The following is a 27,096-nucleotide window of genomic DNA, read 5'->3' as shown; positions in this document are numbered from 1 at the left end:
GAAATTTTGCCCAGTTGGAGAGATGGGGTCTGGAGGGATGGGGAGGGGTCAGTACAGTAGGAGAGAAAGGTGGCAGGACACAGGTTGAGAGGGTTTTCCCTACCAACCTGAAAGATTTAAGGCTTCATTCCCTAAACAATAGTGCAGTAGCAATAGTGCACGGAGGAGCAGCATGGCTAGAATGATTTCTTGGTGAAAGCGCTGTAACTGGAGTGTGGAGGGTACTGGGGGAGCTGGACCAGAGGAAGACAGACTGGCCAGGGGGCATCTGCAATAATACAGGCGAGAGTCGGCGTGTCCTGCCATAAAATAATAGGAACATAGTTGAGAAGGTGAGATGACATAAGGCCGTGTTAAGAAGGGAGAATCAATAGAAGTTAGTCACCTGCTGCTTGGAAGGGATGAGGAAGAGTAAAAGTTAAGAAGAGGTGTTGCCGGGATTCTGTCTCAAAATAACAGGGTGCTGCAATTTGCCAATAAAGGGAGATTGAAGATGCACAGGTTTGGGGGGAAAGATAAAGAGTTCTGCCTTTGGACACATTTTGAGGGGCTTATTCAGTTGGGGAATGTCAGGGACAGTTGGATTCATGGGCTCAGGGCTCTGAAAAGGTCAGAGGGGTAGAAGGAGCATCAGGGCAGAGGAGATGCCATTAACTTTTTTTTTTTTTTCATACGAGTGAAGAAACTGTAACAGGGTTTTTTCATTTTGTTTTGTTTTGTTTTTGAGCTTATGTAACTCTGCTTTCCCTTATCAAAGTCAGCGAACTTTACTCTTTTTAATGCCCTACTACTCTTCCCTATCTTTGACATTCTGTGGTGCTGAGTGAGATGACTCATTCGCCTTGCATGTGCGGTCTCCCCTAGCAACCTCTGATTGGGTGCAGTCCACACCGCTTTTGCCAGGGAAGACCTAGCCATTGCAATATATATGGCTGTTTTGGTTAGAATTTCTTACCAATACTTCTGTAAAATAAAGCATGGACACTGAAAACCACGCAAGTCAAATGCATGGCTTAATAAATTATTACAGAGCAAGTGCTACCCAAGTCAAGAACTAGAACTTTCCCAGGCACCCAGAAGCCCCTTCGATATGCCCCATCCCAATCCCAGTCCCCCTCTTTCCCCAGAGGTACCCATTACTTAGTGAGAATTGTGGATGTGTGCATTTCTATGAAGTTGTAGCTAATGTGATCACAGAATCTCTCACCCTTGCAAACCACTGCTAGCATTCACCCCCACGAAACATTTCCAGTTACCCTTTTCTATGTGTTGCATGCCCACTGTGTGTGTTGAACACTGAGGAATTCAAAAGAGGAATGTATCCTAGAATCTGCTTGCTCTCTGTGTTGTGTTATCATGAGTTACTTATATGTCATTTGATTTTTCCCTTTTGTTAATTTGTCCCCACATTCCCTCCCTCTTGACGACATTGGAGTTTCTTTCAAAGTAGAAACACTACTACATATCAGACCCTTGCCACTCAGAGGGTGGTCTGTGCACCAGTAACACTGGCATCACTTGAGAGCTTGTTAGAAATGCAAAAAATTGGGTCCTCCCCCAGGCCTACTGAATTGCAATCTGCATTTTACCAAGATCTCCAGGTGGTTCTTGTGCACATTCGAGTGGAGAAGCACTGTCTTTGAAGCAGTTCTTGGTCAGCCTTGGCTGCACAGTGGAATCACCTGGGTGGGGAGGGGTCCTTCCAAAACCCGCCTGGCTATTGGGGCTGCCAACCAGAAAAAGCAGGCCATCACCACCTTGGTAATAGTCCCCACTGTGGTTCTGGCTGTCCCCATCATCGTGCGTGTGCTGATACGCTGCTGCCAGGGCCGAAAACACTAGGAGTGGTGCTGGGACCTCATCTGCTGGCATGAGAAGCCCAGGGCCCTCCTGAAGGGAAGGACCACTTGCTGCCCCTCAGAAACAGTGGTCTGAAGACCCCAGAGTGGGAGTTTGGCCAGGCGGACTTCAGCAGTCAGGACGGCACAAGGAGGAATGGACCAGCCAGCACACCTTTCCTACTCTGCCTGCTGCAGTCACCTCTGGTTGGTTAGGGGCTTGGTTTGGGCAGCAGGATTTTTAAAAGCATCCCAGGGGTGCTTGGGTGGCTCAGTCAGTTAAGCATCTGCCTTTGGCCCCGGTCATGATCCCAGGGTCCCCAGACTGATCGATTGATCGGTTGATCGAGTCCCGCATTGGGCTTCCTGCTCAGCTGGGAGCCTGCTTCTCTGTCTCCCTCTGCCCCTCCCCCCTGCTCATGCATGTGCTCTCTCTCTCTCATGCTCTCTCTCTCTCTCATTCTCTCTCTCTCTCTCATAAGCAAATAAATAAAAATCTAAAAAAATAAAAGCATTCCAGTAGGGTAACCCACTGTCCCAACTTTCCCGGGACCGAGGGGGCTTCCCAGGACTCAGATTTTTCAGTGCCAAAACCAGGACTCTCCTCTGCAAACCAGAACAAGTTGGTCTCCCTAGCCCTGGTGATTGTAATGCGCAGGCTGAGTGAAGACGCAGCGCTGAAGCAAGCACAGGGCAAAGGTGGGCAATGCACAACTATACTATCCTGCTTAGAATGTAAGTCCCTTAAAGGCAGAGCTAGCATTGAACAATTCTTTCTTTCGTATGCCTTAATACTACAATATCTTCCACACCAAACCTCTTCCTAATGCTTCCCACTATTATGGTGTTTCTCTAAATGTTCCATAGTCATTTTTGTTCCATAGTCATTTTTGTATGGGAGAGGGAGTTTGTAGTTCAACAGTCACACCTGCAGGCACACATATACACAGGCACTTCCCACTTTCCAAGGAAAGATCTCAGGACCCGTCAATACAGATGCTGTTCTGGGTTGACTTTGGCACTCAGTTTAGATACTCCCATCATGGAACAGTTTACTGAAAGTCATGGTAGCTCTAAGTGTCGTGTATATTTCTCCAGGACTTGAAAAAGATGAGTAATATGCTGATAGTTGGGGTTCTAAAGTCTACAGGCATAATAAAATAAAACTAGTAGACTTTAATCTAAAATACGATGTCGGTGGGGCACCTGGGTGGCACAGCGGTTAAGCGTCTGCCTTCGGCTCAGGGCGTGATCCCAGCATTCTGGGTTCGAGCCCCACATCAGGCTCCTCTGCTATGAGCCTGCTTCTTCCTCTCCCACTCCCCCTGCTTGTGTTCCCTCTCTCGCTGGCTGTCTCTATCTCTGTTAAATAAATAAATAAAATCTTTAAAAAAAAATACGATGTCAGGTAACCAGGTATAGAAGCCATCCTCTAGATATCTTTAGATTCTTCCATAGGGACCTTGCAGTGTCATGATTAAGAGCACTGGGAGCTCTACTGCTGGGGTCGTTGGCAATGGTTTTTAACCTGAGCTTTGGTTTCCTTATGTTTAAGATGGGGTTGCTGATAATCCCTGCTTTCTAGGATTGTGAGGTTTGAGTGGACCCTTAGTGAGAGTGTTCCTAGGACTCACGACCCTCAGCAGGGGGCTCCAGCAGGAGTCGCTGTTTTACACCAGCTGAGGCTCTTGCCTGATTTGTTTCTTTTAGCTTCTTAGCTTTTCTTCTCTTACCTGTATATATTCTGGGATTAGGGATCTAAATTTACTGAAAATGTAAAATGGAATAGATAAGAGTAAAACAAAAGGCATCGCTCAACTTCTTATCTTTCACCAGTCAACTTATATGTCTGTCTACATGCTCTTACCCAAATGTGCCTTTCTAAAATGTCCCGGTGGAAGCCTGATAATTTGAAAATATGAGATTTCACAAAATTTCCAAAACTTCTTAAATCCTGACATATACTAAAAATACATCTTGGTAAAAGCCAGTAGAATAGGCTTAAAATTAGAATATTAGTTTAATTCTTGTCATATTCTGTCTTTCTTACCATTGTTAGTGAACATTGCTCTTTTGATGACCATATTCAAGTTTCCAAGTACCTCATGCCCTTTGTCTTCCCATGGTCTCTATTCTGCAATGGGCATTCATAGTTCCAGGTTAGGATGTCTATGTCCCACACTCAAGCCTTCCTATCCCTCTCTATCCTCCTCCTGCTTTATTTTACTTTTTTAAAAGTAGAATTTATATTTTAGGACAGTTTTAGATTTGCAGAAAACCTGAGAGGATGGTACAGAGAGTTCCCACAGACGCTGCCCTCAGTTTCCCCAATCATTGACATCTTAGTGTGGCACATTTGCTGCAATTAATGAACCATCGATGACACATTATTAGGAACTGAAGTCCATGCTTTAGTCAGATATCCTTAATTTTTACCTAATGTTATTTTGCTGTTCTGGGATGCCTTCCAGAACACCACGTTACATTTAGATGTTGTGTCTTCTTAGGCTCCTCTTGGCTGTGACAAGTAAGGCAGCCTTTTTAGGGCACTTATTTTGTATTCACTATTGTGATCATGAAATTGATTTAACAGCTAATAACTACACACAAAAACATCAATATAATGACCTAATTATAATAAAGGGAGGTAAAAGTAAAGCCAAAAATACCTAGTACATATTTGCTTTTATAAATACTTAGAATCGCCTCAGAAATAAAAAAGAAGTAATCAGGTGTAGAAGCTTATAATTTAAGGGAAGACAAGACTCTGGAATATTATTGGCTTTTATTTTTTGACATTTTGAAATAAGAGCTAAATAAAAATCTTCATATACACATAGGGGCCTGTGGCAGTTATACATTCGACAGGCAAAGATGTGTTGATTGCTGACTCAGATGTCATGAGTGGAACTGGCTTCAGTGTCCTGATTTTCCAAAACAGTGAACAAAGAGCCATCTATCCTGGACTTACGTGGTTGCATTTACAGAAAATTCAGTGTGGTGCAAAATATTTTGTGTTTACATGTAAAACAGAGTTAGGATTCTAATGTAATTAGGAGCACATTTTAATTAACCCAGGTGTCCAGCCTGACATATAAAACCCATGTGGGACACAGTCTTCATTGTGCAGCAAATTTCTGGGCAGGGCCAGACTTCCCGTATGCCTGACCCTCCCCCACTAAATGCCAGTGTCCCAGCCCCTCCCATCATTGGGATAACAAATTAAAGCACCTGCAAGTTTCCAAAATATCCCCTAGGGGGCGGTACCACGGTGGGCTGTGGTGCTAGGGTTTAAACAGACTTGATTTCTTCCTTTGTAAAATGAGGATAGTAGTTGTTGAGTGATGGAGACAACGCATGTGAAACAGTTGGCTAAGGTGCTTGGCACATGGTATGTCCTCCAAGAATGGAAGCTAATGTTACCTCCCAGTCAATCAGCAGAGATTGTTTGGGGGAACGCTGTGTCCTTAGCGTCCAGGTAGATGTGGGCGAGTGAAAATGGGGATCACACTAGCCCCACAGTACCTGCCTCACTCATGAAATAAGCAATGAATTATTAAATTGTTATGGTTCACAAAAAGGAGCACCCAAGGGGAGCTGGAATCAGAGAAATCTTTCTGGAGGAGACAAGAATGGATTATTGAACTAGGGCAGCTGGAACTTGAAGGAAAATATGTTTATTCCATGAATAATAAATAACTCCTAGATCCTTACTTCTTCAAGTGTGGTCTTCAGATCAGCAACTTAGCAGCACCTGGAGGTTTGTAAGAAACCTCAGCCTCTATCCCAGACCTACAGAGTTAGAATCTGCATTTTAACAAGAATCCCGGGCGTAAAGTGCATCTGCATATTCACATTTCAGATGTGCTGGAGTAGAGAATCAATTGAGGGACCAGAGGAAAGAACAATGATACTTGGTTCTTTGAGAGAACCTCACACCCTGGAGGGGGGGTGAGAAACAGACAGAAGACCAGAGAGTGGGTATGTGCATGCATGCGGGGGCAGAGCTAGACAGTCCCCATTGTAGAGGGCAGTTAGGTAGTGAGAATTACAGTTGTGGTCCTGGAACAATCTACATACAATCTACATCAGAATATGTGTGTGCGATATTCAAATGAAGATTCCTAGCCAGACCCTGGAATCTACTGAATGAGAATCTTAAAGAGCTGTAAATAATCAGCATTTAAACAAACAAATAACTTCCCGAATGATTCTTAGACTAGGAAGGCAGCTTAAAAAAATACCCAAGCCAAGGTCCCAGACCAGATTAATTTCATCATCTATAATATCAGATTTCTGGCAGGGGCAGTAGCCCTGGGTATTTTGTCCCTTAAGGTCTCCAGGTGATTCTAATGTTTGAGAGCCATTGACAGAGAATCAACCGGGATAACCTGGAGGAAAAAAGTCTGGGTGAGAGAGAGCAACAAAGTAGGGGAAGGGGTCTTCAGTATCTGAAGGACTGTCTACCTCCGAGGACAGAATCAGTATGGGTGGGTAGAAATTTTCATTGTTTTATTCAAATAATTGTAGTGATTTTCCTGTTCTTCATTTTTTTACTTCCCTTCCTCCCTGTTTCCCTAGCCAGAAGGGACATTTGAAATGACCTAGTCCTCCAGCTCTTTGAGTTTGTAGTTAAGGAAATTAGTGATCTAAAGGTAAAGTGAGTTGGCCAAGGTCAACTAAGATCTTCTCATCCCAATCCGACAACACAAAATAAAATGAGACCTTGCCACTATTAGTGTCCATTGCACCCCAAAGGCATTTAAATTGGGCTCTGAATTCGGTCGTAGGCAAAATGAGAATGAGGAAGTAAAGTAGTTACTCTTCAAAAAGGGTGCTCACCCCAAAAAAGTAGGCAGGCTTTAAGTGAGGAACTGGCATTTTAAGGGACTCATTAAATTTAAAGACTGATATCCATCTAAAGATGAAATCTAAACTCTGGAGTTTGGATGTTGATACTTAAATTCAAGGTTAATCTGATAAACGGCCGGTTCCCCCGCCTCTGCTCCTCTCGGAGCTCCGAGAGAGCGGGCGTGGGCCCTGGCGTGAACTAGGTGGTTGCCTCTCTTCGAGGAGACTATCCCGACAGCGCAAGGGTACGAGCTCCGCGCGGTCACAGCACGGACAGTCGGCTGCTCCGGGACAGCCAGGGAAGGCTTCTCCTAGGAGGGAGCCTTCCGTGCGAGTCCTGAAGATATGTCAACATTTGGATACTCAGAGGGGAAGTAGCGAGCTGGCAGGGGACTAGCTGGGACAAAGGCCCAGGGATAGTCGCAGTGGGGGAACCTTGGCGTCCAAACATCTAGAGTTCCCAGTGGTTCCAAGGTTACCCGGTCCCCTTAAGTTGGTGCTAGAGAGAAAAAAGGAGGGGAATCAAAGCTCCTAGAAGAAGGCCGGAGCCGGGAGGGTTGGCGACAGGTGAACCTCGTTTTCCCGGGATGGGCGGTGAGGCTGGTAGCCCAGGTGGAGACCCTGCACCGCCTCTGAAGCCTGCGCAGCTCCAGAGGAGAAAGATGTCAAATTAAGGCGCTGCCTTCCGGACGGCAGAAATCGGGTCGGAGCGCGTCCCCACCGGATACCATCCCGCGGCGCGGGTGGGGCAGGTCTCCAGTCACACCCTCGTCAGGCCGCCAGCAGTTCCCGCGAGCCTCCCGGCCTCCGGCCGAGCGGGATCCCTCCTACCTCCCCACCGGCCTCGTAGCGCGGTCTCGGGCGCCGGGGCCTTGGGGCGGGTCCCTGCCGCCCGCACCTGCCCCCGTGGGCGGAGCGCGGCGGCGACAGCGCGGCCCCAGCCTCTGCCACCCGCCGCGCGAGCCGTGCGGCTCTTCGACACCCCCGCCCAGCCTGCTGTCGGCGCACCTCAGCTCCTCGGCACCCTCCCTCCCTCTTCCAGCGGTCCGTCCGTCCCTCTGCTCGCTCCGAGCCGCGGCGCCTGGCACTTCTGACTCAAGTCCCCGCCGCGCTCGTCGCCGCCGCCCGGAACCGCCGCCCCGCGCCATGGAGCCGGCCGCGGGCAGCGAGCGCCGCAGCGCCCCGGTCCCCGCGGTCCCGCCGCCGCCCCGGGGCCACGCGCCCTTGGCCGCCGCCCCCGGTCCGGGCCCTCTGAGCAACCCAGCGCGCGAGCCGCCCAAGCCCGAAGAGGAGCGGCAGCTGCGGATCAGCGAGAGCGGCCAGTTCAGCGACGGGCTGGAGGATCGAGGTGAGCGCACGCCGCCCTGGCCGCTTGCCGGCGCGGCCCCTTTCCCCCTCTCGCGGCGCGGTAAGGAGCCGCCGCTCCCGGCCCGCCTCTACCCACTTGCAGGTTGGCGGGGCGCGGGGCGCGGGGCTCGGCGTCTCGGGGCGCGCGGGGGCGCGGGGCCGGGACTTCCTCGCGAGGGCGCGGAGAGAGGAGCTCCGCAGCCCCACCTCCTGAGGCCGGCGCCGCCCGGGCAGCCGCTCCTTACCCGGAGCGCGAGAACCGGGCAGCCTCCGGGTGGACCCCGCGCGGGCCCGTGCTCTCCTCTTAGCCAGCCCCGGCCCTCCGGCGCCCAGTGGAAAAGTTCGCGGGAGGCGTTTTTTGCTTTTGGAGCCCAGTGCTCCCGGGGGACTGCGGACCCTGCTCAGCTCGGAGGGACCCGAGCTCAGTGCGTCCTCCTTCCAAGCCCCCTCCGACCCCCGGCGGCTCCCCGGGAGAACTTCCTTCTGCGGGTTTAGCCTCGCCGACTCGGTTGGTGGTCGCCCCGGTGAGGGAAGACGGGCGGTCCTCGACCCTCACTTGCAGGGGACCGGGTTTACCATGGGTCACTGCCCCACTGTTTTGTGATGGCAGAGGACTGGGGCACTTGGGTTTGGACCACCAACCTCCTCTGAGTGGACGCCACTGAAACCTGGTGGTTCCCGGACCGCACGTCTCCAGCCCCTTAAGAATCCCTCCCAAGACACTGGCCTGGAACCCCACAAACGTCCCTTTCCTGGGAGACCAACCCCCTACCTTCCGAGATACAGCCGATGCCCCCTTTGAGAGGCCCGCAGGAAACGGGAGAGACTCCGTTGTTCATTCTCGTGCCTCTCTCCTCCTACATCCCTCTTACCCTCCCTGCCTCGTTTCCTTTTGGTTTGGAGGGAGCTGTGTTCTTGGCCACGTCTATACCTTTTCTGCTGCTTTCTGAATCTAAATTCAGATCGGCCCCCTCAAAAAGACTCAGTGTTTGGGCTAAAGCCGGTTAGTGGCCGAAGCGGGATTCTTGCAGCCAGGCCCTTCAGCGGGGTGGGGAGCCGGCTCATCGCCACTCCACCCCCTTTTCTTGGAAGCCTTATTTTGTTGGCTGTGGCGGATTTTTATATTTTAGTCTTAGCAGGTTTTCGGTCCTATTCTTAGTATCTCCTGTACATTTTTATTCCGGTTTAGTGTTCGGATGCACGATCTCTTTCCTCATAGAAATTTAAAACTGTAGCATGTGAAATAAAATGATATGGAAACAGCAATCCCAGAGAAGCGGCGGGGATTGCTCAGGGGGAACTGGAGCTCCTCCAGTTGCAACGAGTTCTGCACCTATGTTGCAGTTTCTCCTTCTGTTCCAACATAACTAGATCCTGTTGTAGAGCTGATGATGGGTGACAGCGCAAGCACCCCACAAAACCTATCCGCTTTATTATAGGTCATGTGAATTACCTTTTCCTCTGCAACTAACACTGTAGGATTTAAGAATTTTCTATTGAAGAAAGACAACTCTGGGCTGGGCTTATTTCTGTAGCATTGCAGGTCATTTGTCAAAGCTGGCCTATTTCTCCCCACCCCACCAAAGGACAGGAGGGAAGAAAGTGCTAGGGGGAGTTAATATTTAGCATCATTCCGTAGCTTCGTGCTCAAGTGTAAAAAGCCCTTCTGAATTAATTCTTAGGGTTATTTTTCATTGGTCAGCTGAATTTCATTTTCCATTATATGATAGCCTGAAAGCGGTCTCTGTTCATGAACTGTCCCTGTGTGAAAGCACTGCATATCACACACAGCCTCTCTGTTAGCATGAACCCTGTCCTCCAAAGAACCCAGCGCTGTGTGGCATTGAAAGCTGAAAGTCAGTGTGACGTTCTTTTGTTTGACCTATTGCTGACAGCAAAGAGTTAATGATGAATGGATCATTTTTGTTAACTAGATCAGGTTACCTGGGGAGGTTTATTACAATATTTTGTGTTTGTGTTATTTTTTTCTTATGGGGCTGCGGCTTTCCAATATCGATTTTTTTTGAATCCCTTGGGAACGGTTCGATTGCAGCTACCTTTTTCCTAATGGTGAAAGGATTGGGGAGGAAGGAGCTAAAGCAGTTGCCTGCTGTGCCTCTCTCCATCGTGCCTGGCTTGCTTTTTTTCTAGGCCTAAATACCTATAGGGCGAAGGGGGTGTCGGTGCCCTGGATGTGAGTCTATATTTGGACTTCTTTCTTGTCCTCACTTTCTTTTGAGCTATTAGAGCCGGTTACGGACTGCGTCTAACTCCCATCAAAGGCTTGCCTTATAAGCTAGTGTTTTAGGACTTTAGAGGTATTTTCCCCTTAGAAGTGATGTGGGCTGCTTCCCAGAAACCTAGCTAGCTGATAATGCAGTGCCATTTGGCTGAGCCTTGTAGTCAGGGAGCAAGAGTCGTGTGGTCTAAGACTTTTAGGGATTAACACCCCCCAAATAGGCCAAGTTAGTCTTGGGTGTTTTCACCTCCTCCCTTTTAATATCCACTCTTCTCTACACAAGTGGTTTCCCATCATTCTGCCCCAAGCCGGCTTAGAGTTTTACATGCTTCTGCATTTCTTACTACCTTCCTATGTAATGAATATTCCCCTTCCTTCAGAAAATCCAAGTGTGAGGATGATTAGGAGAAAGCAATTAGAACTAATTCTTACTAGCATGGACATGACGGATGGCTTCAACTTAACCACATGTATTTGCATTTCCCACTCTGCCCAAACAATGAGTTATCCGTCTTTCTTTCACACAGCACTTTGGCTTACTAATGTCAGGCCTAGATTACAAATAGATGGAATTGGAGTGAGATTAGAAATCTGAATGTGGAGGCCAACTATGTTCAGGAAGGGGCACAGCCCTACATGCAAATGTGCAGCCTTCCTTAGCTTCTCTAGGCTGGGCTACCTTCTACTTCCCAAGCACAGCTTTCTGAAAACTTGAGGCAGTCTCGTCATTGCTTGTGAGTATGCACGCAACCAACGTGGAGAGAGAGGCACCTATTTGTGGACCATTCATTTATGGGTCTTCATAGGTCATCATGCTCCCCTTTGAGGGGGAGGTGTTTTCCGTTCTTATTATCAGCTGGAGTTTTAGAAAGGAAAACCAGTAGGAAATAAGCAAAGGTTGGACAGATATGGGAAAGTCCCTGCCTTCTTGGATGGTTTTCGCATTACATTTACTCCAGTTTTTTAAATTCAAAACCTCTCATAGGCGACACACACACACACACACACACACAGGGTGAGATCTGGGGAGCAACCACCAGTCCTGCTGCTTAGAGGACTCAGGTGTCCTCTTAGCAGGGTAGCCCAGCCCTTGTGAGGGGACACCCCAAACTCCTTCATGAGTGTGCTGGTCCACTGTGGGCTGAGCCATGTGGTGGTCTGTGTGGTCGGGACCAGTCCTATTGCTGTCAGCAGCTGTCTCTGGAAGGAAAAATAATGTTATGTGGCAGAATGAAAAACCCAGATCATTGTCCTTTCTCTTAGGAAATGAAATCTGCTTCTGAAAGGAACCTGGTTTTTTACCCCCAGTGGATAAACCTCTTGAGACTTGCTGTCAAGATACGCCCCAGATGAACTGCTCACTTGAGTCACTACGTACATGTTACAACTTCACTTCTCCGGAAAATCAGTTGGCCAGAATGAAAGGAAGATTTTTATATCATTTGGGGAAAAAGAAAACAAATGATTGGGAGAGTGCGGGACCTGCTCATTCTAGGTTGACTTGAACAGAAGGGTGATTGTCATCGAAAATTAGAATGGCGTGTTGTTTGGTGGCTAGGGGGAAAGTAGACAAAGGGACAAAAGCAGGTAGATGAGGGGATTTTAATCTGAAGTCATGTGTACCAACGGCAGAATTTGACAAGAGAGAAGGTTTTTCTTTTTTCATCCAAGTGCATTTATTAAGGAAGGTTTGGGGAGATTTTTACAGTGAGGTGATGGAGATGTGTTTAGGCCCACCTTTTGTAATCTCCTCTACCTTGTGATCCCATGCAAATCTACGGGTTTTGATTATTTAAAAATCTCTGGGCTATAGACTGGGTTCCCGAAGCACCTTTCTTGACATTTCCTCTTGCTTCCTTTAGGACTTGTTGAGGGTGCTTGAGGCTGGGTAGTGAATGGAATTGAGAAGTTTTACCCGGGTCTTTTATAATTTTTAAAGAGGATGCAGTTTTCAGCAGCCAGAGGCTGAGCACGGTGCCCAGTTGGTCAAAAGGAATGATGTCTCTTACATGGTGGGCCAGGTGTGATATGTTGCAGGCTGTGTGGTATTTTACAAATGGGTGCCTGAGCTTTGACTACCAGTTCTTCACGATCTGGAGCTGTCGTGATGAAGCTGCCCCACTTAGAAAGGTCTGTCACGGGCTGTTCAGCCCGAGATGCTGTCATAAGGTCCTGTCGATAGAGCATGCATGAGAATTTGGTCCTTCATGCAACTAAGAGCCACCATATATGATCTATTTTTAAAGGAGAAGGAAAATAGGAATCAGGCTCATGCTGAAGGTGTTTTGATCCTCCACCCAAGGCAAGTGGAGCATGGGCATCGCCTGTAAGACCTCACGAATTTCAGCTGGTGTCAGGGGCCCCCAGTGTTGAAAGCATTGGAGACAAAATCACACCTTTCTCACACATGGCCTGCCCAGAAAGCTACCTCCCGCTTTAGCAGGTTTTACCCCGCTTGAATAATCTGAGAACTGTTCGCCATGTGTTTGGTACAAAGCAACACATACTATAGAGCAGAAAGAGGAGGGAAGAAAACAGGGCCTGTAATTGAGGCCTGGTGGCCGTTGCGGGTTGTGATCGAAGAGAAGTCCTCCTTCTCTTCCTGTTAGTTCTTGAGGGGAGCAATGAGGGTATTCGCGTTCCGTGACTCATTGCTTTGGGCAAAGCCTCTTTCACCAAGTTGTGGCCACTGCTGGTGGGATCGATGCAAATCAGTGCCTGTAGCCGAGGAGCCCGAATGCCCGGCCGCATGTGGGCTCACTGTGCTGTTTTCTTAATGGAAGGGGCTTGTTAGAGCAACGCCCGTATAGCTGAGTTCATACCAGGGCAGGGGCTGACAGGTTCCCGTCCAGTGAGTGGGTCTGAGGGGTCTTTCTAGAGAGTACGACTGCTGTTACCCTGCAGGCATACATGGCCCGTGTTGCTAGAACCTATGATTTTGCAAGAGACGCCAGATAGCCTGATTTCCATGTGGACTCTAATTGTTAAAACACAGTGTGGGCCAAACCAAACACATCTTGGCCCACGGGCTGTCAGTTTGCAGTCCTTGGATAAGAATGTGTAGCTCTGGCTGTGGGTTTCTTAATAAGGAAATGTCTAACTTCCTTTTCTCCTTGTTTTTTCAGGCTTACTAGAAAGCAGCACTCGCTTGAAGCCTCATGAGGCCCAGAACTACAGAAAGAAGGCCTTGTGGGTCTCCTGGCTCTCCATTATTGTCACGCTGGCCCTGGCGGTGGCTGCCTTCAGTAAGTATCCGGAGTCCTGCCGCTCGATACGTGCTGCTGTTGTCTGTTTTAGTCTCTGACTCCTGGGGGATGCGCTTCCGCTTTTAGTTGACTATTGTTGATGAGAAAAAAATTTTTTTAGATGGTGGGAGAGTCAGGGTACTTATAAATTAGTAAAATGGCTTCTCTCCTCTGCAGAGGGAAGAGGTGGGTTAAGACGAAACGGAGAGGGATCCTGGGAGCCTCGGCTCTCATCAGTATGCGGGTTTGTGGAAGGAGATTCTGGCTGCAAGCTGAATAGGGAAAATACTCTCTTGGTGGATGCCTTCAGCTTGGGCTGACATATGACAAATCTGTATCCTTGAGATTTGTATTTTGAGCCTAATGCAACCAGATGAGTGCAGTATTGCAGTATATCCTCTCAGTCCCCCCCCCCTTTATATCTGTGTAAGGTTTAGATGAAAATCATGTGCACATTTTAATGAAAGAAGTGGGAGGGTCCTCTGTTAAGTTTTCAGTGGCAAGGGAAGCAAATACATTTATTACAATCAAGAAAAGCTAAGATAAGAGAACACTTTGTGCCCATGGATAATCTACTTTCTGGTCTGGATAATCCTGTTTGGGTGTTAGGAAGCCCTCTGACATGCATTTTCTCAGCTAACATTTGCAGCCTAAAGAAATGTGCATGTGCTATTTATTCTTATTAATCGTGCGGTGGTTTCTAAGCTTAAGCGAGGACATTAAGCTTCATTTCAACCTTGGTAGAAACTACCGTGGGGTTTTTTTTTTGTTTTTTTGTTTAAATGCTGGGGTAAAGAGGAATATATTTTCGGCATTTTGTGATTAATTTATTACCTTACCAGAAAGATCTATATTCTTAGGGATAAGTATCATGCAAGATATCTCATGTGACATCCCTCAGAGAGGGAGAAGAAAAGGCTGTGTCTGCTGGAAGATACTACTCTGTGTGTGTTTAAAATTCTATTCTGCAGAGTTGACCTGCTGCTGGAAGTTGGTGTTGGCTCCCAAGAGGGAATATTAGAATTTGACCAAATGCTCCCTGCAAAACTCAGCATATATTACTTGACACAATTTATATCGGAAACACTGTGCCATATCGTTCTAGAAAAAAGCCAAACATTTAGAAGTAGAGGGTAATGCATTTCAGAGTATAAACATTTACCAGCGAGCCAGAAATCTAATCAAGATAATTCTGATTCCTGAAAATAGCTCTTCCTTCCTCTTGCCTCCTTTTCTTTATGCTGAAGCAAGAATAACAAATCCGATTGATGTCCCTGGAGGGTAATTGGGTGGTGGTGGCTGGTGGTGGGCTCTGGATCAGACACCGTCATTTACATATGTAAAGAAAGAGGAATGGAATGAGGGGTGGTGATTTACCAACAGAATAATAGTTATTCAGACGTGTCCGTGTGCCTAATAGAGCTGTTAGATTTTTATCCTGTGGGTGTTTGAATGAGGACGCAAATGTGAAGAAATACTGAACAAGTCTTTCCTTTGGGAGAATAATTCTAAATGTGATGTACTTAATCTCATAATAGGGAAAAATTATGAGGAAATGTTGGTTTCATATGTTATGCCTGATCAGTTGGGCTATCTTAAAATTTGGTTCCATTTCCTTTAATAGGCAAAGCCTGTTGTGTAATGCGTAAGGAATTAAAAGTTTGCTCTGTGAAAAGGGTTTTCTTTCTCTTTTAAAATGATTTTACCCCTTTAGCGAGTATGTCATTTAAATCCTCCAAATTCTTGCCAATAAAATGTTGGCATTGGCCTATAATATCATGACCTGTGTTATTTTCTATAGTAGAATTTGTTCCCAAGTTGGTTTCAAGTTAAAGCAAAAAATGCAAAAGAGGAGTTCTGTTTTCCCCTACTTTAACCGTGGGGTAGCTTTATTGTGTGCGTGTGTGTGTGTGTGTGTGTGTGTGTGCGTGCGTGTATTTGTATTTTATGCTTTAAACCTTTGTGGTGGTCTCTGCTTGTGTTGTTTACCCTTTAGGTTCCTAAATGTATTTGTAATATGAAGTGTTTAAAACCCGTTTTAAAGTGTCATTTACATATTGGCAGACTTTTGTGCCATCTTTTTCATAGTTTTGAATGGAAAGAGAATCAAATAAGGATTAGGCAATATAAGCTGACTTTGAAGTTATGTTTAAAGTAGTATCTAAAGGAAAATGGTATGTTTTGGAAATGGCAATAAATATATTTTTAAAAAATTGTCACAAGGACCCCCCAGTCTTATTCTCCAGGGAGGTGGTTGACAGAGATGTGAGGTGAAATGGGATAGGCTGCTTGGTGGACTCCTGTGCCATCCAATGGAAGCAGTCAGGTTGGACCAGTTGGTCTTTTTAAAGAGAATTGCTGTTGAATTACTACCTGTGATGCTTTGAGATAGCAGAGAGGTCTTTGCACTGTGTGTGTGTGTGTGTGTGTGTCTGTGTGTGTCTATGTGTTGGTGAAGGCTGATAATCATGGTGACGAGGAGAAGATCATATTGATCATTACCTCTTGCCACTGCCGGATGGTAAACTCTGTGGGGAGGGAGGAGCATTCATCCTTGCATGGACTCAGTATGCAAGATTGTTGAATGAATGAACTGAGCGAGATTTTTAAAAATCCCTCCCTCCTTTCCTTCCTTGTTAGGTGGAAAGAAAATATTTATTAGAAAAAGATAAATGATCTAAAGGTTTATATAGATACCAGGCTTAGAGCTCCTGTATTTTTACAAACAATTGAAGAACTTTTGACAATTTGATCATCCTTATGGCCATTCTCTCGCTAAGGGCAGCGTCTTGGAGCTGTTCCTGCTGGGGTCTGGTGGAATTCCGGTCTTCATCTCCTTACCTGCCATTTTCTATTTTATCACAGATGCTGATTTTTGCTGAATGTCTTATAAAAAAATGCTGCTGTCTTTCTTGTGTTTGGAAATGAGGGTGATGGATTGTGTAAGTTTTAGGGATGCTGCTTTTGCAGTCAACTGGGAAGGTTCATATTCTTTACATAGGATTTGCATTGCAAATAAAGACCGGCACCCTTCCACCTCCTGTAAGCTTCCAGGTAATCAGGTATGCTGTGTTTTCTCAGATTAGTAATTCTTAAGAGACATAGTGACAAAACTAGCTTTGGCCAGTATAACTGAGTTGTCTGTGATAAATCAGTTCTGTATGTAAATATGGTTGACAGGCACATGTCAGGTATAGTCTGAAAATTTAAGGGAACTTTCAAAGTTTGTGACTTAAAAGTGTTTTGAAAAGAATGTGTGCATTGAAAGAGATATGAACCATTTCTGATAATACTTGGTAATATAGAGATTTTGGACCTGTTAAAAAATGCTGATATAAAACCAGATGGTAATACATCTTGAATATTGCAGAGAGCCCTAGTTTGGTTTTAAAATTGGTTCTGTTTATAATCGGTAGGCAGCATGGAAAATGGCAATCATGTTATGAACAAACCTTAAAAAAAAAAGTCTATTTTAATACGTCTAGAAAGAGAACAGAAGTTCTGTTTCAAAACTCAGAGTTTTGACATTATTAATGTCTTCATTAGAATGATTTAGAAAAATGCATTCTGACTCTTTTTTGAGGTTTGAATGAGTGCAAGTTAATTTTTAGTCACTCAATACATGTTCTGTGGGAAATGAAGATATATTTGAAATATTCTCAGGGGAAAGAAAACCTTTCCTAAGATACATAGCTCTATTAAATAAAAAACTCCAAACTAAGATCTTCTCAGAAAAAGCTCACTCAAAAATTTAGTGAATCAGTAGATATAAGAATTAGAAAATTTTTTGGAAAGAGGTGATTTTCTTTTTGACTGTGGAGATTTTAAAAAGAATATATTTGATTTTAGCATAAAATCTTGTCCCTTAACAATGGTAGAATATATATAGTTAATTCTCTTTATTTTTAAATTGTGAGGCCAAGAGTTGAGAGATGGATAAAATGAAATCATGCCAGTCTTCTATAAGCTCCGCAAAGTGTGTCCGAGAACTTTCTTAGGTAATCTGTCATTTGGCGTATTGTGAGATGGGAAAGGCATGACGCCCTCCCGTGGTTTCCGGTGCCCTGAGAATAACATCTGAATAGTGACAGTGTCCAAAAAGGTCAGGCCTGACCACGGCCCCCTCCCCGCCCCTTCACAGACACTCAAACTTTTCCTCAGACTGGAGAGGGTGTCGTTTGGCCAAACTCATCTTCTCACAGATCTCCACGTGGTGGACCCCTCCCAGAGGCCTCACAACCACGCAGACTAGACCCATCCCCCAGCCTCGTTTTATCCATTACACTGCGTATCCTTTACAGTTTCTCTCATTATGCCTCCACCTCCGTTAGGTAATGGTGCCTGTGAGGCCCTAGTCTTCTTAAACACGCACTCGACGTTCTGCTTGTAGACTGATCCTTTGTGTTGTTTGCTGGTCTCTCGAGATTGATAAAAGCAGTATATGCTCATTATAAAGGTTTGTGAGACCAAAGATACAGAGTGCAAATCTCTGTCCCACCCTAAATTCCTTCTTTCCCAATTCCTGCTCCTGTGGACAAGCTTTGATGCCTGTGCCTCATGTTTTCTTCAGGACATTTTCTGTGCACTTCCAAGCCCAGGGATACACACCTTCTGATTGCTACTTAAGCTAGACGAGATATCTTATCCTTGCTGGTCTTTGAATTAGCACGGGCCTCTTCACAGGCTGCTGTTTTCACAGTTTTGTGTGCAGTGGATTTGATGTGGAGAACCTTCAGGAACAACTTCCCAACCACCGTCTGGCTGCCACTGCCGAGGCGGGTGACGCGTTGAGGGGGATGTGGGCAGGAAGCTTGTGAGCCACATCCCGGGGGTGTTCAGTGGGTTAACTTGCTTCCGTAAGCATGCTGGGTGAATGATAACTAGGGATGCTGCCTCTGAGGGGTGGAAACCAGGAGGGGAGAACAGGCCGAAGTGTGGCTGGGAACCTCATCCTGACAATGCTCCCTGCCTCTGGGTTCCTCCTTCATACCCTCATGCTCATGTCCTCAAGGACTCTGTGCCTTCTCACCGCTGGCCCCCGCACTGCTAGCTCACTGAGGGCACACGGAATGCGGAGTGGCATTTTGATCAGGTCCCTTTGCTTTCCATGAGGCCCCTGGTGGTCTTGACGCCTTCCTGGCTGGACGCCTCTCCTCCCATCTCCTAGCTTACCACCGCTCCAGTCCACAAATGCTCCTTCTAGTTCCCCAAACCCTGCATCCTGCTCTGCCCTTGGCCTCAGATGCTCTTTGTTCCTGACCCTACCCTTTGTTTCCTGGCTAAATTTTACTTATCCCTCAAAATTGAGGTAAAAGATCTACCTCTTCCAGGAAGCCTTCCCTGGACCTCTGTGCTGATGTACATGACCCTTGGTTCCCATAGTCCCATGGGCACCCGTAATCAGAAACGACACAATACTTGAGTCACTACTCGGCAATAATACACCCTGTTCAGAGGCAGGCCTCTGTCTTCTCCAGTCTGTATTCTCAGCCCCTCACACAGTTGGCACTCAGATACCAGGCGGACTGGCGTAAGTTTTGACGTCTCCCTGCTGAGGCCCCCATGGCTGCAGCAGGTCGAGGATGTATATTTGTAGGCCAAGAGCCCAGAAAAAGGAGTAGTGACTTTTTCAAGTGAATGGAAGCAAGAGGGAAACTGCAAGAGGGACATCTTCAACTTTATAAATAGTGGGGATGCCAGAGCCCACTGTCTCTGCTGCCGTCTGCCTCCTCTGGGATGGAAGGGCCTCCCTTGCTGCTGTTAAGAGAGCACATCTTCCCCAGACACCATGCTCACAATGAGCTGCTGTTTCGAGCCTGCAATGGGGGAGGGGGTCTCAGCAGCTGCCTGCATGTTCTGTCCCCCTTCTCTCTGCATACTGCACACAGCATTTAATTAAAAATGTGGCCAGAGTCATTAGCATGGGGGTGTCCTTGTGACACAGCCATGGCAGTGACTCAGAGGGCCTGGGCAGTGAGCCCCAGCTGGACTTAGTAAGCCCAGCGGTTCATGCCCCTCCTCGCAGGGGCCCTGGGGTCTGCTGGGGTACAGCCAGTGCTCTGGGGAAAATTCGGGAGGGCTTTTCCTATTGCCCCTCAGTTGCTCTTCAGACATAGTGGTAAGCCACTTGGAGAAGAAGGGTTTTTCTGGTCTGCTTGTACTCCAGGGCTGTGGTTTTGTCCTCTGGGAAGTGCCTCTTGGAAGCTGAATTTCTGGTGTAGCTGCTCTGGACAAGAGGTTTTCTTCTGGTGCCTTCTCCCTGAGGGCTGAAGTGCAGGTGGATTGAGATTGGGAAATTCCAGATGAATCCAGAGCCAGGCAGAGAACCCTTCTGCACCCCAGTAACCTGTTCCTCACCTTCCACCGTCTTCCACCATCTTGCATGCCGAATTGCCCAGCTAGTGAATATGTTCCTCCATTCCTTACTCAGCGCCTGCTGGCAAAGCACAGTCTGCTGTCCTAGATGACACAGAGGACGCCCGGAAGTGGGACAGTCCTTTTGTCCCCTCTCATTCGGGTCTAATGCGAAGATGCATCCTATAGATGTCAGGGCAAATGACAGGGCAGTGGGGTAGTATAGATAACGTGAAACCAGCTCACCCTCCCTCATCGGACACACAGAGTGCTCAAGAAAGGACATCACTGATCTGTTAGAGAAAGGACAATCTACAGTGCCCATCCCCAAAAGGGATGAGATGAAAATCAGAGCTGTCAGTACAGAATGGGGTCCTCCCCTGGGGTGGGAATGCATGAAGATGGCGGGACTCAGAGACTTGGGCGATGATGTCACGTGGGGCTGGAACATAGCGGGAGAAGTTTGTTGAGGCTGCCTCCACAAAGTATCACAGAGAGGCTTAGGCAATGGAAATTTGTTTTCTAGGCAAGGGGCCTAGACCAGTCCTTAGTGTGGGCTGCCCCAGGGAGAGGTATAACCTGGGGAGAAGTGTGACCTTGGGGAGGCAGCTTCCTTCTGTAGAGAGTATAGGACAGTTCAGGATGCAACTGTGGGCCATCAGCAGCTCACTCCTGGCAGCTGGGGAAATGAGCGCCGAGGTCTTGAGGGAGGATCCAGGAGATGGGCCATGGCGTCCACTACGGGAGTTTGTAGTACCCACTGAGCCTAGGAACCCTCAAGCTGAGCTACAACCTGGATGTTGTCTGAGGTTGGAAATGCCTCCGGAGTGTCTGTAAGAAGCACACGCAGAACCTCAGCTGGGGCCCTGCGGTGTCTCATGGGTGTCGCAGCATGTCTCCACCAAAGATGAGCTTACAGTCTAACACTGGAAAGCTCCTGGGCAAAGGGTCCACAGGACTGAGCCATTCAAGCAGCATGATTAGAAGTCAAATTCCAGATCAGAGAAGTACCTGAAAAATGCCCTCTGCCCTCTATTTCTCCCTTGTTTTACTCTCAGCAACCATTTTACCTCTTCTAGGTGGTTCTTTTATTTACTTGTACAGTTGATCCTTCAACAATGTGGAGTTGAACTGCATGGGCCCACTTCTGTGCAGATTTTTAAAAGATAGACTACAGTACTATAAGTGCATTTTCTCTTAGGATTTTCTTAATAAAATTTTCTTTTCTCTAGCTTATTTTGTAAGATTACAGAATATAATATGTATAACATACAAAATATGTGTTAATTAACTGTTTTTATTAAGTGGTAAGGCTTTGGTCAATAGGAGGCTATTAGTAGTGAAGTTTTGGGGGAATCAGAAGTTAGATGTGGGTTTTTGTTGTTGTGGCTGGTCAGCATCCCCAGCCCTTCCCCACCTCCCTCCCCCTGAGTTGTTCAAGGGTCAACTATTTATGCATAAATATTATGTATAAATAACAGGCTTCTGGATTTTTTTTTTTTTTTTGGTCTTTAGCCATTATTTGTTGACTTCCCACCATGGAAGAAGATAATTTACTCTGCTGCTCTCCTCTTGGTCCCACACAAACACGCTAACCTCTTGAGCTCTTACCCTTGCATACTAGTCCTTTGCATTATTCTGACTATATAAATCCTGCTCACTGAGCCATATGGTGAGGAATGCTTACTTCTTGCCTGCCCTATTTTTTATTTTCTCTGATTTTAATATCTGTTTTGTTTAATATCTGTGTTTGCTTTTCTCTGAATCTATTTCTTATTAAAGTCTAACTCAGCATTTCTATTCCAACCTCAACTCCTTTGTGGTATTTTCAGATGCGTAGATAAGTCTGTCAGTTGCTTCTTGGAGTCTCTCAGAGGCAGTTGACTTCCTCAGATTTGTTCTGGTTGCCCTTTCTCCTTGGTGCACAGCTGTATGCTAGAATCGCCCATGATTCACCACCTCTTTGGGCATTCCCTTGATTTCTCTCCTCTGTTGAGTTTCCTGTCTCCTGGATACCAGGTTTTTCTCTTCTCTGGTTTATACCCGTTTGGAGGGAACACATCTTCTCCTAGTTCCCTGGGAAAGGGCACATGGGAGGTGAAGCTTTCAAGCCTGAAATGTTGTTAATGTATCCTGACACTTGATTGATGGCTAAATAGAAACTTCACAGTAGGAGATAATGTTCCTTAAGAGTTTTGAAGGTTTCGCTCCATTCTGTTCTTATTCCTGGTGTTAGTATTAAAGTCCTAAACTATTGTAAATCCTAATCCTTTGCTTGAGACTTGCTGCGCTGGGGTTTTTTAAAACAAGCACCCCCTGCTTTCATTTTCTGTGCACTTGCTCCACTTTCTGGGAAGTGGACTCAACTTTATGTTCCTACGTTTCTATTGAACTTTCCATTTTTACTGTCAAGTTCTGTTTTAAATGGTCAGAGTGTTCCTTTTAAGAGTCACCCAACTTTTGGTTGTTTTTTTTTTTTTTTAAAGGATTTTATTTATTTGTCAGCGAGAGAGAGCAGAGGCAGGGGGAGCAGCAGGCAGAAGGAGAAGCAGACTCCCTACTGAACAAGGAGCCTGATGTGGGACTTGATCCCAAGATCCTGGGATCATGAGCTGAGCCGAAGGCAGACGCTCAACCGACTGAGCCACCCGTAGATCTTATCTTTCTGAGAAACTATTAGTGATAGTTTAAAAAAAAAAAAAATCTCTTCTGTCTCTTATATTGTCTTCTTCCAAGATTCCCCCTCCCAGTGTGACCTGGGTTTACTGTTCCTATTAGGGAGGGCTCCTGCGAGAAGCGATCCTTGATACTCTGCTCATAGTGAGAGTGGGTATTCAACTGACGGGAGCTCTGAGCATGTGATGGCTTTTACTGGAGAGTGACATGGTTGGACTGTGTTGTTGGATAGTTTCTGCTTGAATACTTCTAGATCCATCCTCTTGGGCTGCCCAAGTTGCCCAGAGAAGGGCCTTCTGATCTGCCTGGAGGGTGAACGCCTGACTGTGAATTTTGGAAGCTGAGTTGGGCAAGAGGATTGGGATCTCAGCGTTCTACCTGGAATTTGTAACTTTGCTGTTTTCAGTTTGGTTTCTCTCCTACCTTCAGCTGAGCTTGGTGTCCATCACATAAAAGGCTATCGTACCTCCTCCAGAGAATAAACCTCTAGGCATCTGATAGGAAAGCTGGGGTTGGGGAGAAGGTATTACCTTCTGTGCAGAGCTGGGGGGGGGGGGGGGAAGCCAGAGCACTGCCTTTTCTGCAGGCCTTGAACCCATCACACTGTGTTCAGTCTTCTCTTTGTTACATTGTGCTACCAATTCTCGGTTTTCTGGGTGTCCCGAGGTGTAAATTGGGTTGCCTTTTTGCTTTCGCAGGGCTGTCTTAGGAATTTGCTTTCTGGAGTCTGTTAAATCAATTACTACTTGCCCATATGTTTTCTAGCTGCTAAAAATAGTTCTTGTTGCCTCTTCCATCTTCTTTTTCTAATGAGTTTTCTTAAAAAAAAAAAATTCCTCTACTCTTAGTTTAGCGGGTGTTTTAGAAGAAGCAAAAGTAAACGTGAGGAACCATGCTGCCACATTTATCTGGAAATGTTAAACAGAGCAATTTGTAATGAAAAATATAGTAAGCGAATCAGAAACCAATGAGACATAGTGAACCAAAATACAGACTGAGGAACTTACCCAGAATATAGCACAAAGTGATACTTCCCTTTCGTATTTTCTATTCAAGAGACATGGAAGATAGGAAAAGCTCCAATAGAAACAAAAGGAATTCCAAAAGCAGAGAAAAGGAAGTAGAGAGTAGTGTTTTTACAAGTGTCTGAAACTATTTTGGAGTTGACGGGAAGGATGGAGTACGTACTTCTCAAACCATTGAAGGAAAATAAATTAAGCAACTGACCTTATTCCATAGACAGCTGAAGTGGGGGGTGGGGGGGGGGAAGCACAGAGAAAGCAAAATGTAGAAATAAACCCAAACATTTCAGGAGTTCTAAAAGTATAAATGGATTAAATCCAACAGGTTAAAGTCAGATGTAGAATGGATTTAAAAATCTAGCTCTATACTGTTAATAGGAGATAAATTGAAAACATAAGGTAACAAAGTGGCTTAAGTAGAGGGATAGAAAAAGATCTATCTGGCAAATACCAACAAAAGTAAGTTGGTTAGTTGCATTAATCAGGGAAAACAGACTTGAAAACAAAAAGCATTATTAGGCATAAAGAGTGTAATATATAAACAAAACCGTCAGTCTACCCTGGAAGAAAACTTTTGTGAGTTTGTATGCACCTGAAAAGCTCCAAAGCACCCAACCGAAAATTGACAGAGTTAGAGGTAGAAATGAACAAATCATCCTAACAATAGACTTTATTCTGTCTCTTTTGCTAGTTGATAATTAAAAGGATAAAAATATCAGTGAAGACTCTGAAAATTTGACTTATATAATTCAATGTTTTTCAGACGTTTTTGACTGCTATCCCTAGTGAGAAATGCGTATGTGGCTTAGTATAAATGAGCTTCTGTGTATATATACTGCATGTTGTCCTATGTCAGCTTTTGATTATAATATACAATATGATTTTTTGTGCCACTAGGAAATTTTTAAAAAGTGCTGCCATTGGTCTATATCATGCTATTCACTGTGCGAGGGGCCTGATGTCAGAGGTGTTAAAATTAGGGGAAAAAAATGTGCCCTATCATCACTACTCCTTTCATTTAAAAGTGTTGGTCACAACCTATCAGATTGATTTTGCGCCCCACTAGCGTGTTTTAACTTTGAGTTTAAAGAGCACTGAACCCTGTAGGTCAATATAGAAACATCCGTTCAGCAAGGATGTATTACCATCATGGAACCACTTCCACGGCCATAAAGAAAGGTTCATCAAATGCCTAAGATGGTTATTTTCCAGACCGTGTTCTCCAGCTATAATGCAATGATCATTTGAAATCAAATATGGCTAAGATAGCCCTCTATATCGTGATTAGTGTTGGGAAATTGAAGAACACATTTCTAAGTGTTTCAAGGAGAAAAGTTTTATTAAATATTAAAAACACATTTTGAATTTAAAATGAGAAACTACAAATTGGTGAGCAAAACTGCCTAAAACAAGAGGCTTTAAAAAACAGAAAAACAGTAATCCAAGGTAGCTGGAAGGAAGCAAATGATACATCTAAGAGTACAAACGAAAGAGAAAAGGATACAACAGAGTCAACAAAACTAAAAGCTATTCAAGATTAATAAAATAGGCTGAACTCTGGTAAGTCTGATCACAGAAGAAAAGCAACAAATGAAAAGTAATTAGAAATTAAATGAGATGCATAATTAGAAAAAAATTTAGAGATGAGACTATTAGAGTTTTATGTCTATAAATTCGAAAGTTTAGTTGAAACGCATAGTTTCATAGAATAATGATCTGCCAAGATTGTCTCAAGGAAAAACCCCCAAAATGCCTGACTTACATTTAAAAAGTTAATGTAGGCCAGTGGTTCTCGACCAGGTCTGGTTTGCATCCCCTCCCATTCCCAGGGGACTTCTGTCAATGTGAGGAGACATTTTTGATTGTCACAACTTGGGGTAGAGATGCTATGGGCATCTGGTTGGCAGAGGTGGGGGTTGCTACTAAACATCTTTCAGTGCACAGGACAGGCCCCCACAACAAAGATTTATCTGGCCCAAAATAGCGTTTGTGCCAAGGTTGAGAAATTGATCTAGGCCAACATGGTTTTAAAGGTGCTTTTATGAATATTCAGAATCAGGTAATCCTAACCTCATGTACCCTGTTCCAAAGCAAAAGAAAGAAAGTTCCTACATCATTCTGAGACTAGTACTAACTTGATACTCAAACCAAAGGTAATAGGGAAGAATTAATAGATCAGTATCCTTCATACAGATGCAAAAGTCATAAATAGAATATTAGCAAACTGAACCTCTCTCTGTTTATGTAACAAAACAAATAACCATCATTAGCACATTGTGTTTATTTTAGGAATACAAGAATGGTGTAATTAGAATATTCTATCATTCACCATGTTTATAAGAGGAAAAATCATAGCATCTCTTAGGAAATATACAGAATGCATTTGGTAGAATTCAAGGCAAAATAAAAGCTTGAAGCAAACTAGGAAGGGAGTTGTTTGAATCTGATAATTTCTAACCTAAAACATCAACAGTTGTTGCGTGGTAAATATTAGAAGCAGTCCCTTAAAATCAGGAATGAAGACAAGAATGCCTGCCATTACCACTTCTCCTCAACATTATTCTTGACGTCTTAGTGTAGTAAGGAAAGAAAAGGAATAAAAGTATATGGAATGGAGAGGGAAGAAAAGTAATCATTATTCATGGATATTACAGTCCGCTCTACATAGAAAAGCTACGGGAGTCTGTAGAAACTCCTAGGAGAAATAAGAAATTTCAGCAAGGTTATTGTGGATGGGTAGAAGTTTAATATACAAAAATCAATTGTGTTCTATAATGGCAACACAGAAGTAGACCTTTTAATTTTCATAAGGATACTATTTCTTATAGTAAAAAAAAAAAACCCAAAAGGAATAAATCTATGTTCAATTCCTAAATAAAATGGAAACGCAGTTGTCAAAACTTTGAAAACTAGAGTAGTTGAGATTGTGATCCAGGGAAGTTGGTTCTGATAGACCAATGAAATTGAATAGGGAGCCTCACACATATGGAAATTTGATAAGTGAGAGAGAGAGGTAGCATTGCACACCAGGGAAGACAATAATGCTACTGGAACAATTCACTGTGTAGAAAAGATGAAAATACCTCCCAGCATACGCTAATATAAATTCCAGGTGCATTAAGAAACTAAACCTGAAAAGCAAGAATTTGAAACTCTTAGATGAAAATATGAGAATATCCATATGACCTAGATGAAAAGATATTTAGAATTTAAGACACGGAAAGCACAAACATCAACACATTTAACTACAATAATAAAACACGTTAGTAAATTGAACATCAGTAAATATGCATCCATAAAGTAAACATCATTCAATTGAACTACAAGCATACTAAGGCCATTGCGCATGAGAAAAACCATAGAAAACGAAAGATAATCTTCTGACTGGGTGAAGATATTTGCAAAACATGCAACCTCTGGATGTGTTTAAGAAGATATATGGACTACTGACAGCACTTTTGTTTGTAACAGCAAAAAAATAAGAGGGAGACAGATGTCCATTAAAGGGAGATTTGATAAACCGC

General features: G+C 45.0%; 1 protein-coding gene across 1 annotated transcript in view; it reads left to right on the top strand.

Annotated features, from left to right (window-relative positions):
• Positions 1–4,731: 4,731 nt before the first annotated feature.
• Positions 4,732–27,096, top strand: part of TMEM163 (transmembrane protein 163) — a 220,546-nt gene continuing 198,181 nt past the window's right edge. Inside the window, exons 1-2 of the mRNA XM_045783199.2 lie at positions 4,732–8,037; positions 13,401–13,520. Coding sequence (XP_045639155.2) covers positions 7,836–8,037; positions 13,401–13,520 — 322 coding nt within the window. The 5' untranslated portion in view covers positions 4,732–7,835. The remainder of the gene's footprint in view (positions 8,038–13,400; positions 13,521–27,096) is intronic.

Source organism: Ursus americanus, chromosome 1, assembly GCF_024610735.1.
Source record: "Ursus americanus isolate L20-20 chromosome 1, mUrsAme1.1.p, whole genome shotgun sequence".
Classification (NCBI taxonomy): domain Eukaryota; kingdom Metazoa; phylum Chordata; class Mammalia; order Carnivora; family Ursidae; genus Ursus; species Ursus americanus.
The sequence above is the reverse complement of the archived record's forward strand: the minus strand, read 5'-3'. Positions and strand labels throughout refer to the sequence as shown.